Here is a 12,262-nt window from a genome sequence, read left to right on the forward strand (position 1 = left end):
AGCTGCATCAGTGCCCATGCACCAATGCAGTGTTTTAAGTGTAGACCTGCCCTCAGTCTCTTTGGGAAGCTGGGGGAAAAAAAAACCTGCCAGGTTGGAGATGAGGAGTCAAATAGCACAAGTAAAGGGAGAGGAAAGGGAAGTAACACCAAGAAAAGGACCCAGAGAGCTAGGAGACCTATGGAGGTAAAAAGGAAGAACATTGGTGAAGAAAGTAGCTGGAAAGAAGAATTGGGTAGTAACCCAAGCAGGGTTAAAGAAGGTTAACTAAGAATTGGAGTGAAGTTTTACAAATGAGAAGTTTGTAACATTGGAGGCAGGGAGGAGGAAAAACAAACACTGAAAGATTGAAAAAAAAAAATCACAGAACAAATATATGCAAGTATAAATTTAATTCAGAAGAGAACAAGGATCCTGAAGGTCGCTATGGAAAACTGTGTCAAGACAATTAAACAGAAAAGGGGAAACAAAACACAAGATAGACTAAGTCTTAGTTTGCAGAGTTCAACAAATGATAGTAAATAGTACTTAACTATGTACACAGTACTACAGTGAGATCTATTTAGATAATAAAAACTCTGCAGTATTCACTGTTTCATTCAGTTCTGTATATCTGTAGTGGGCACTGATGTTAGTGCTATGATTCATCCTTTCTCACACTCTTCTCCAGAAGAAAAACTGCATCCTGGTAAATTCCCTTGAACAAGTATGAAATTCTAATACCCTAAAGAGCAACCTATGGCTATAGTTTAGTCTTGATTTGGAGAAAATGTGGTTTTCAATTCTGTTCAATCAAGTTAGAAAACCCCTCCTAATGCTTATTAATATGAGGTTACAACACGGTCCTCTAACAAGCCTTTGAATATGTTAGCATGAGTCTTAACCAGCATTAAGAGGAGTCTTCAATTAATTGAGCTAAGCTAACTTGATTGAGCTAAAATGACAAAGTTGCACCTTTTTTGCCTTTAAGACAGGACATATCAATAGACATATGCTGTGCTCAGTCTGCTCAGTACATAATCTCTCTAACTTTAGGGCCAGCCCTATAGTTCAGGATCATGTTTAGGTGTCCTTCAATTGATTTAAACTAAAGAGGAGCAGACTTAATCAGCAATACTTTTATCCTCTCCCTCTAGGCTCAATGTACGGTTTCAGAGTAACAGCCGTGTTAGTCTGTATTCGCAAAAAGAAAAGGAGTACTTGTGGCACCTTAGAGACTAACCAATTTATTTGAGCATGAGCTTTCGTGAGCTACAGCTCACTTCATCGGATGCATACATGAAGTGAGCTGTAGCTCACGAAAGCTCATGCTCAAATAAATTGGTTAGTCTCTAAGGTGCCACAAGTACTCCTTTTCTTTTAGGCTCAATGTAGTAACCTCTCTTTTTTTCCCATTTGCATCAAAAGAGGATGTATTTTAAGGCAGCTTCTAATCTTCATATGCTAAATCTTTTTTTTATTGTGATTAAATTGTTATAATATAGGCAAATGCATCTGAAGAGAATGTGTAGGTAGGTCTTTATATGACGCATAGCCAATGAAGGACTTGCTTGAAAAGTCCAAATGTTATACCGTATGAGTTGACAATTTTTGGAAAAACACACTTTACTCAAGAACAAACTAGGCATTACAGCTGTGTGATCAAACTAGGAGATGGCTGAGATGCTGCACTTACTGCTAAATGAGTGGCTACCTAACTAATGGCTACATCTAACTCCTTTGGGCTTTAATTGTCTTTAAGACCAATGTCTCATAGTTTCACTCACTCTTCAGATTTCGAAGGAATATTTGCCACCTCCTTTATTCTCCTCTAATTAGGTAATCTGATAAGTGAGTTTCTTATCAGGAGTCCTAAACTAATTTTCAGTAGGAATAAATGGGAGAAATAAATGTATTCTAAAGGTGGGGTTTTCTGTGAGCACTTCCCACCCCTTGGCTTTAAGTATGGCAGTGTTAATGTTTGAATTTAACTACCATAGATGTTTGTGTAGTTGCAACTCAAAAAAAAAAATCTGAATGGTTTTGTACAACTGTATTATGTTTCTAATATAGTACAGGTGAGAGCAAAGGAGACAACGTTCACAGTGAAGCTTGTTGCAAGTGATGGGGTCATTAGAAATGCAAGTTTGGATACTCATCATCATGTTAAACTTAGTGTTTACATTGCACTCTCACTGGTGCATAATTTTGTTTTTTCTATCCAGTTCAGGTCTCAGGTCAGTTATTTTTGTGTATACAAATTAAGTGAAAGCCTGGTATATCTAGCTCAGAAAGCTAAAAATATACTCCATTATCCATGGAGAAGGTCAGATTTTCCTTTACTGAACCAGCTGATATTTGAGTAAGTGGTAATCGATCAGTCTAATGTCTGCTTCTCATTTTTCATAAATGAAGGGCTGTGGCTTTAAGTAATCACTGACTGCTTGTGCCAAGTGCAGAAGCTGCAATATCTGCCTCTGGTGGGAGAGAGCAGTACAAGCAGTACGGTAACCTGCAAAGCTTGAAGTAAGGCTGAGACAAGCTCCAATGGAGCCCTTCCTAGTAGTGTCTTGTATCTAGCCAGACCAGTTTGGTGTGTGGTGTTGCCAGTACCACCTGTATACCCTGTTACATGTGCAGGGGGGAAGTGGAGACACAGAAGCTGGAAAATGGGCTGCTCTAGCAGCAAAATGTGCCTCTATTCTCAATGTGCTGCAACAAGGGTAATTAGTATTTGTTTTATAGTGCTTTTCTGGAAGACTGTCAGGGAATTTAGGCAGTGGCTGACTGCAGGGAAGGTGACATGGCTCCAGCAGCAAGCAATTCCTGACTGGAAAGCCTGAATCTTATGATCTCTGCAACATTATGCTCTCCACAGCAGTGGTTGCGTCTGGAGGATTCTGTTCATGAAGTGAACACTGAGCTGTGAAATACCTTTAATGTAGTTATGCTATGTATGCTGTGAATTGTCCTTCTTGAATCTGCTTCTTAAACTCTGTTCTATGCAGCAGCTAGTTTCAGGTTTTTAGGCGGTCTTTCAGTTGTGGGCAGAATATAAGGGGCAAAGGAGGTAGTCGGGTTTTTTTTCTGGCTTTTAACTTGAATAACAAGCTGATTCTTGCTTTAAAAAGCTCTAGTTAGTCTTCCTGAATGCCAAGACCACTTTCTATATTTTTATATATTTTCTTTCAATTCTAATCTGTTTTTTTGTAAAGCTAGAAGTTAAATCTGAGTATTTTAGCTGTCATTGAATGTATAAAATCTATTAATGAAAAAATGGCGATAGTTTAAAAGTGGGCTTTACCTTTCCTTCATAGAAGATTGAGCTTCTAGCAAAGTTTAGCTTTGTTTACATTCAGCACAAAGTCCATATGCTGACAAGATCTTAGCATAAATATTTAAGTTTGTGTTTGAAAGAGGCATGCATCATGTGTCCTATGCATGCATTAGTTGAAACATTGTGGGTCAATATACAGTTACACCCATGAGGGGGGGAAAAATCCTAAATACAATCATTTAATTGCTGCAAACTAAGATTTAATTGGATTGTTAACTTGGGAAAACTAGGGAGGCTGTTTAAAGAATAACTTCCATAACAGCTAAGGAACATCTGTGTGTTTGTAACAGCAAAGCTGTTACCCTAAATGATTCATTTCTTGGCTTCTCACTCGTGCCTTTTGTTTTCCTGCAGATAATGTGAGTTAATTATTGGAAGGTGTTCTATTCAAAACACTAGTAACCAAATATGTTTTTTTCTTCTTTTTTTACAGAGGGAGGAAGCACTAAAACAGCATAAAGAGCTATCTCAAGAATTCCTCAACCTTAGAGGAGAGCTGGGTAAGAAGCTATTTTCCCAATTTTACGGGGGGAGGGAAGGAAATGCAGCAAGAGTTGTTTTGTAAAGACAGATGTCATGGTATTGTAACAGAAGTCATTAATTCCCTGGCTGAATTCTGTTCAAATGCTTTAACGCTGCATTACTCTGGAGTCTTGACAGCATGACCCCGGGTTCACTGAATTCCTGGCGCTGATCTGACTAAGCCTGTAGGGCCTCCTCAGGAAGCGTGTATCTGATGACCAAAAGGTTCACTTTCCAAAGAAGGGAGGATATCTTACAGTATGCATATTCCTGTTTGATACCTAAATTATTTGTAAATTGTTTCTACAGACACTTTCTGGCAAAAGTTGATTAAAACTAAAATGTGCCATATAAATCTATTATATTTTCTCTTTACTGGTTTGTGGGCAAATGAGTATAAAATTAATAGAAGGAAATTCCATAAATCTCATGAGATTAAATGCTTGAGAACTTATCTTCATGGACAACTATAATATTGAAAATGAACTGTAATGCGCAAGGGATAGTTTTGCCAACTTTGAAGCTGCATTTAACTGTGTTTAATGGTGACGTCCGTTTGTTTTGCCTTGATCTTAGAGTGGTATTTTGCTCAGATATTTGTGTTTGAAATGAAAATGTAACTGCAGTTGAGGCAAATGAAGCTAATACTTACACAGTATCAGCACATTTTTATTGTGATAACCTACAACCATAGCATTCTGAAAACAGAAATCACCTGTGTGTCAGTCTCAGATACTTCATCATCATTACTTTCCAACACCGTGAAAATAGGACTTAAAGTTGTAAATAGTCTGTCAAAGTTAACTGTGTGTACAGGTCTCCTTACTTGCAGCAACAGCATTAACTGAAGGCTTATTTTCCAGTTGTGACTGATAGGCTAGGCATTTGCTGGCAGCTACCATCTATCTGAGTTAAGAGCTTAGCTTTCCTTGGCCCTTTGACTCTCCCCAACCATTAACTGTCAGGAAATGGCTTCCCCATCTGTCACAACTGCTTATATCTAACTTACAGTTTTAAAAAATGTAATTAAGCTTTCTGCAACATTGTGTCTTTGGTGTTTTGTGTTGTACACAATTGAGCAAATGCTTTCTTTGCTGCCCTTTACTTTATTAGTTATACTGAAGTAATTCTGTAGTGTAGATCAGGGCTTAATAATGAATAATCCCCACCCATGAGTGACATAGTTTTATACAAACCCAACTGCCAGTGGACAGTGCTATGTTGGCAGTAAGTGGATTAACAAAGGCGACAGGAGAGTGCTCTTGGAGCATCTTCACTAAAGCACTTCAGCAGTGCAGCTGCCTGGGTACGGTGTTTTAAGTGTACACCTGCCCTTAGGGTACTCTTCACACAACTTCATCAGCTAGGCACTGCAGAGTCAAAGGTGCAGTAGAGTACACAGGGGTTGCTCTCTTCATAGTTTGTCTGCTGAGCTTACTGCACACATCAGGGGTTCCATGCATTCCTTCAGCTCCCTGTTTGCCATCTTCCTGTCCCCCTCTTTCAGAGACTTCCTGCAACTTCCCCACCCTTTCCCTCATGCTAGAGGTTCTGGGGGCCTCCATATCAGGATGCCCTATTCTCCCGATGCCAAGGCCTGTGTGCATGCCCCTATTCCGCATTTTGTCCTTACTGTTCATTATTCTTTCTATCTGGGAGTGCCATCTGGGGTGTCATCTGAGAGGATGAGCAGGAATATTGTTATGCTCAAAGATGTTAATGGGTGCATCAACCAGTTTGACCTATAGACAATTGCAAAGGAGCTTGATGCTGTGTCTGTGTGAATCAGATGGGAGGGGCTCTGTTTCCCCAATTTCCCCACCCTTTTTGTTCTGATTTCCCCCAAAATTAACATGGCTCTAACCATTGAAGCCTAGAATTTTCCCTGAAATTTTGAAATTGATCAGATGTGGTCAAAGACAGAGAGATGCCTTTGAATTGAGTGTAAGGTCTGTGCAATCTTGGCCAATAAATGCCAGAAATTTTAACTTCAAATTTCCTTTTTCATCTTTTGCATGAAATTCAATATAAAATGGCAAACTTTAATGGGTTCGTACAATGTAGAATTGTCAACATGTGTCTTTAGCCTTCCTACTGCTTAGTAGGGATATATATTTCTTCCACCCTGGGGAGATTATGGAACCTCCATCACTGGAGGTCTTTAAGAACTGGTTAGACAATGTTTACCTGTCAGGGATGGTCCTCTTGAGGTCCCTTCCAGTCCTACCCTTCTATGATTCATGAACACTAAAGAGCCCTATTCCCAAAATAAGGCTATGTCTATACTAGAAATACTACAGTGACACAGCTGCAGCTGTGCCGCTATGGTACAGCCGCTTAATATAGCGACAGAAGGGGTTCATCTGTCGCTGTAGTAAATCCACCTCTCCGAGAGGTGGTAGCTGGGTTGATAAAAGAATTCTTCATCTGTGTCTACACTGCAGCTTAGGTCAGTTTAACTACATTGCACAGGGTGTGAAATTTTTCACAGTCCTGAGCGATGTAGTTAAGCCGACCTAACTTTGTCGCGTAGACCAGCCCTTGAGAAACTCTTAATACTGGAGTTTTAGCTTCATACAAACAAGTCTCTTGACATGACACATCAGTTTTTGAGAGATGTTAAGACAGACTATCAGATAAACTTATAGAAAAGAAAAACAGTCTCTCACCGTGTCCTTCCATTCACATTGCTTTTCAGCCTCCTTTCCCCGTCACATTCATTTGCCTACTGACCTGGTTAAGAGAATTTCTTTAATCATCATAGCTCTTTATTAGGGATGGTAAAAACTAGTTTGGAAAAGTGGATTGGGAGGACAAAACTAACCTGTATTTTTTTTCCCCAATCACCATTTTTAAAAAAAGGATCCTTATGTAGTTGTCTCCTTCTCAGATGACTCTCCCCATAGGCTCTAGCTGCCTTCCTATGACTACTAGTAGTCTGGTCGGTCTCTAGCTGGGAAGACAGACTTCAGATCCCATTCTCAAGTACTCGTTTTAGATGGTGTCAACGTTCCTTCCCCACTATGAACTCTAGGGTACAGGTGAGGGGAGCTGCATGAAAAACCCCCTAAGCTTCTTTTTACCAGCTTAGGTTAAAACTTCCCCAAGGTACAAACTGGACTTTATTGCTGCCACCACCAAGCGTCTAACAAAATATAACCGGGAAAGAGCCCACTTGGAAACTTCTTTCCCCCCAAAATCCCCCCAAGCCCTACACCCCCATTCCTGGGGAAGGCTTGATAAAAATCCTCACCAATTTGCATAGGTGAACACAGACCCAAACCCTTGGATCTTAAGAGCAATGAAAAAGCAATCAGGTTCTTAAAAGAAGAATTTTAATTGAAGAAAAAGTAAAAGCATCACCTCTGTAAAATCAGGATGGTAAATACCTTACAGGGCAATCAGACTGAAAACATAGAGAATCCCTCTAGGCAAAACCTTAAGTTACAAAAAGACACACAAACAGGAATATATATTCCATTCAGCACAACTTATTTTATCAGCCATTTAAACAAAACAGAATCTAACACATATCTAACTAGATTGCTTGCTAACTCTTTACAGGAGTTCTGACCTGCATTCCTGCTCTGGTCCCGGCAAAAGCAACACACCGACAGAGAACCTTTTGTTCCGCCCCCCCTCCAGCTTTGAAAGTATCTTGTCTCCTCATTGGTCATTTTGGTCAGGTGCCAGCGAGGTTATCTTTAGCTTCTTAACCCTTTACAGGTGAAAGGGTTTTTCCTCTGGCCAGGAGGGATTTAAAGGTGGTTAGCCTTCCCTTTATATTTATGACAGATGGGTAGTGATTGGAAAACTTCAGATATGAGTCATCTTGATGTATAATGTTGTACGGGATTGTTAAACATTCTTTCCCACATAAATGTTGTTTCTTCAGTACTCCATCCCCCTGCCAACTATGGGAGTGCTACACTAGGGACATCATTCCATTACTCTTACTCCTCCTGGTCTTCATGTGACATCCAAAGTGTGAACTTCCATGAAGTATCAGAGAACTGCAAGCTCTGTTTGATTCACTTACCTTTGGAAGATGCCTGTCATGGAGTGCACCACTCACCGCTGGACTGGCGCCGCCTCCTGGTCACTTTGAGGATTAGCTCAAGGCCAATGCCACCGTCTGCAGTTTGCACACCGTTGCTCTGACTTGCCATCTGCAGCCGCTCTCTTAGCCTCAGGAACCACCGCGTCCTCTTCGTGTCTCAGCCCTCTGGCTAGGTCTCTGTTTCTCCCCCATTCCAGGTGTCGGAGGTATCACTGTACAATAGTCTAGCCACTTCCTCAGTGATGAATGGGGCCTACCCATTTCTCTGGGTCCCAGACCAGGGACCCTGTAGATGGCAGCTTCCTGTTGTGCTTCTTTATGTTCTTTCAATGCTGCTACAATTCCCTGAGCTGCTTTCCCACAGCCCCAGCATCTTCTTCGCCCTTACCTCAGGGCATTCAGCTACCCAGTCACAGCAGCCAGTCAGGAGCTCCCTCTTGCTCCCCCAGTCCCTGCCAACAGCTTTTCTGTCCAAGGCGCTACCTTCCTGCAGTCTACTAGGAACACAGTCCTCACTCCTTGGTCTCCCTGCAGCGACCATCCCTGCTCTGCCCTGCAGCTCCTGTTATATGGGCCCGCTGGACCCAGATTGGCTGCTCCCTGTAGCCCTTCTCTAATTGGCTGCACTCCATGGAGCCTCACTGTGCCACTTGGAGGACTCGCCTCCACTGTTCCTTCCTGGGGATAGGATATGGTAGGACCCCGGGGCCTCCCTTAACCCCTTCCACTTCTGTGTAGGATGGATACTACATCACAGTGGCTAAATCTTACTTTCAGCAAAGCATACCTTAATGCAACTTCCTGAATTAAAAAGTGACTCTGTACATCACGCAGGTCTAAGAAAACAAACATTCTCAAATACATTTTTAAAATTTGCATGGTTTGAGGGCCTAGCTTAAATTTGGCAGTGTAGAAGAGGAACCAACAGATGGATAGCAGTTTAATGTGGCATGTAAACTTTGTGTTGTCTTGTCTTAGACAGCTGTCATCTTCCACAAACAACTAAAAACTCCTGCAGCATACATTCAACAAAACTTTGAGCGTTAAATTTCCTTCTTTAAAACTTAATTTATCTTTAGCCTGTTTACTTGTCTTGCAATACCAAATTAATCTGGCTGCTGAGCTTGTTAAGCAAACTGCTATATTCTAGTTTGTCCTTTATCTCTTTTCCAGGGTAATTTCAGCTTAATTAAGGTATTCAGGTGGTGATACTCATGATACTAAGAGGCAATGTTTCCTAACTACAGTGTTGGTAGATGGACTATTCCATGCTTTCATGTAGGGGATGGTGGTTGTACATATCTTTTTTTCCCCCTTTTATACAATTTTAGCAGTTAAATGTGTTTCTGGAGAAGTGGGCATGGAGATTGAGACTAGGATTTTCAAAGGAGTAGTAATTCAGTGGAATTTGGGTATCTAACTCAGCCTCCTTTGAAAATTGCAGCCTGAAAGCCTAAACACTGAAACTTAAAATATAGATCTCTTCATTCCAAGGGCCCAGATTAGTCATGTTAAGCTAGTTATCATGTCACTTTTCTTTCTTTCTTTTTTCAGTACACAAGCTAAGGGTGCAAGCTAACTTTTCTTCACCTGTAATACAACATATATTGGAACAAGATATAACAAATAAACAATCTTACTTGGGTTAATTTGCCTTTGAAATATGCAGCTCTCCTGCGAATACAAAAGATATATCTTCGCTTACTCTTCTGTCTGCAACTGAGTAAGACCTCCTCCAAAATAGCATGGGATAAACCTGACTCAACATTATCATTGGCCCTTTGAAAATGGCAACTCAGGAACGCTTTGTGTCTGATGTGGAGGACTATTTGAATATTTCCTGCACAGTAAGAGGTGTTTAATAGAAATCTTGTCCTTCACAGTTACTCTATGGCAGTTTACTGTGTTCTCTTAGAATTCATATTTGCTGATTTGTCTTAACAAGGGACCTTTTAAAGTTGGGATAAAAAGGGCATTATTTTAGTGAAGGATTTAGTGAATCTGTTTTGATACTCAGAATAATGGTATTCTCCGTGCAAAGGCACTTGTTATTGCTATAAATAGTAACTCGATAAACTTGGCCGTCAACTGAAAAGTCAAACCTTTGAAGGTATGTCTACACTGCAGTTAGACACGTGTGAGTAGCCTGTGCCGGCTGACTTAGGCTCATGGGGTTCAGGCTGCAGGACTGTTTAATTGCAGTGTAGATGTTCTGACTTCGGCTGCAGCCCAAGCTCTGGGACCCTCCCTCCTCGCAGGGTCTTAAAGCCCAGACTCCAGCCTGGACATCTATTCTGCAATTAAACAGCAGCCTTGAGCCCAAGTCAGCTGGCGTGGGCCAGATGCAGGCTTTTAATTGCAGTGTAGACATACCCTAAGGGCTAGTCTACCCTGGCAATGATAAAGCACTGCGGTGGCAGTGCTTTAACATGGCTTGTGTTGTCGAGGCAGAGTGCTCTCCCAGCACTCTAAAAGAACCACCTCCATGAGGGGCGTAGCTACTAGCACTGGGGGCGTGGTTCCCTGTGCTGGTGCACTGTTTACACTGGCGCTTTACAGCGCTGCAATTTGCTGCACTCGGGGGGGTGTTCTTTCGCACCCCTGAGCGAGAAAGTTGCAGTGCTGTAAAGTGCCAGTGTAGACAAGCCCTAAAATACAAAAGTAACTTTTAATCAAGTTCTGCAAAATAGTGTAGCAGATAAATAAAGCATTTATTTTCTCAATTGGTGGTTCACCAAGCACTTGTTAACAGTCCATAAAGAACTGCTTGGACATATGGTGCTGGCTCCCTTTGCTGCCGGTTGCTATGTTGTATGAAAAGAACATTAATTATTTTCCTAATATTTTCCTATGTAATTAATTGCTGTACTTGTCTTATATATGATACGTGATTACCTTGTGGAGCCCTCCCATTCACTGTCACATGAACCACCTACTTTCCATTCACAATATCTCCTAAGATGGGTTCTACGCTACTAAAGTTTGAGAATCTGAGTCTGTTTTGTGACAGTATATACAAATGTTATAATTAAACACAAAGATCTTTCAGAATTCACAAAATCTTCAACTTGTGGGATTCTTTCTTGGTCAGATGAGGGCATTTTTAAAAACTATTTTGTTCATGAAAAATGACCCTCCCCCCCCCCCGCATCAGTAGCTCCCCTTCTTAAAAAATTATTTCCCCTAACTAACTTTAGTCCTTTCCCCTTTTATTAAAAGAAGGGACTAAGACCAAGGAGTGTTCTGATAAAATCAAGTTAAAATGCATATAGGTATATGTAATAACTCTATGTTCAATTAAACAATGTATCCTTTTAAGCAACTTTAATTGTATATGATTAAGGCTATGATTTAGTTACCAGTATTTTCAGTAAAAGTCATGGACAGGTCACTGGCAATAAACAAAAATTCGCAGCCAGTGACCTCACCGTGACTTGTACTATATACCCCTGACTAAATCTTGGCGAGGTAGGGGTGCTGCTCTGGGGGGGGGGTGGCTGTGGGCCAGCGGCACCAACTGTTGGGGGGGCTGCCCACCCGCCGCTGCTCTGGCTGCCCCCAGGACCGCTGCTCAGGCAGTCCCCCGGGCCAGGTGCACCGGCTGTTGCTCAGGCACTCCCCGGGGCCAGTTGCCCAGGGCCGCCCAAGCAGCGGCCGGTGCAGCTGGTCCCAGGGATGCTGCAGCAGCACTGGTGTGGCTGGCTGTCGGTGGCCCTGGGGTCAGCTATACTAGCCAAAGCAGAAGTCACAGAGGTCGTGGAAAGTCACGGAGTCCGTGACTTCCATGACACACGAAGCCCTATATATGATACCGAAGTACATAATGGTACTTCTGAAATGATGATCGCTGTGTTAACTTCAGTGCTCTCTTTATATTAACTCACATGTAACACATGAACATTACCAGGGGATCTTAAACATCTTTATTAGCTGTTTCAATTAACAGAGATTTTTGCAGTCTGTAATTTGCCAGGAGCTGACCACTGAGTTTTCCCTCTTTTCATCCCATATTATGCTTGATGCACTCTTGACCAACTGCCACTGCTATTGTAATGCCTTGGGTAGAAGACAGTAGAATATATGACCTCCTTTGAGGTTCTCTATTTGCATGAGGTGTTCCAACACCTGCTCTTTGAACATAATTGCCCATGTATGAAGGCCAAGATGATTTTGGTCAACATGACTAATCTCAGCTGGTCCAAGAGCAGCAAGAACATGTAATCGGTTTTAATGTTCTGCTGCCAGTGTACCAGCAGCCACAAAAGTAGCTTAAACAATTTTAGCTTATTAAACTAAAAGGGTGTTCTGTAGTTTTTTTTTAAAAAAAGCTTGCGTCACTGTGCCTCAGTTGGTCACAGCTGAGG

At 41.5% G+C, this 12,262-nt stretch overlaps 1 protein-coding gene across 7 annotated transcripts in view; it reads left to right on the plus strand.

Annotated features, from left to right (window-relative positions):
• MTUS1 (microtubule associated scaffold protein 1) overlaps positions 1-12,262 on the plus strand; it is a 185,784-nt gene that overhangs the window by 148,037 nt on the left and 25,485 nt on the right. For 6 of the 7 annotated variants that reach the window (XM_043546155.1, XM_037897680.2, XM_043546157.1 and 3 more), the window contains one exon: positions 3,750-3,816. In XM_043546155.1, coding sequence (XP_043402090.1) covers positions 3,750-3,816 — 67 coding nt within the window. Of the gene's footprint in view, positions 1-2,434; positions 2,703-3,749; positions 3,817-12,262 lie in introns of those variants that run through there. The other variant, XM_027825116.3, reaches the window with a different exon arrangement.

Source organism: Chelonia mydas, chromosome 4 (assembly GCF_015237465.2).
Source record: "Chelonia mydas isolate rCheMyd1 chromosome 4, rCheMyd1.pri.v2, whole genome shotgun sequence".
Classification (NCBI taxonomy): Eukaryota; Metazoa; Chordata; order Testudines; family Cheloniidae; genus Chelonia; species Chelonia mydas.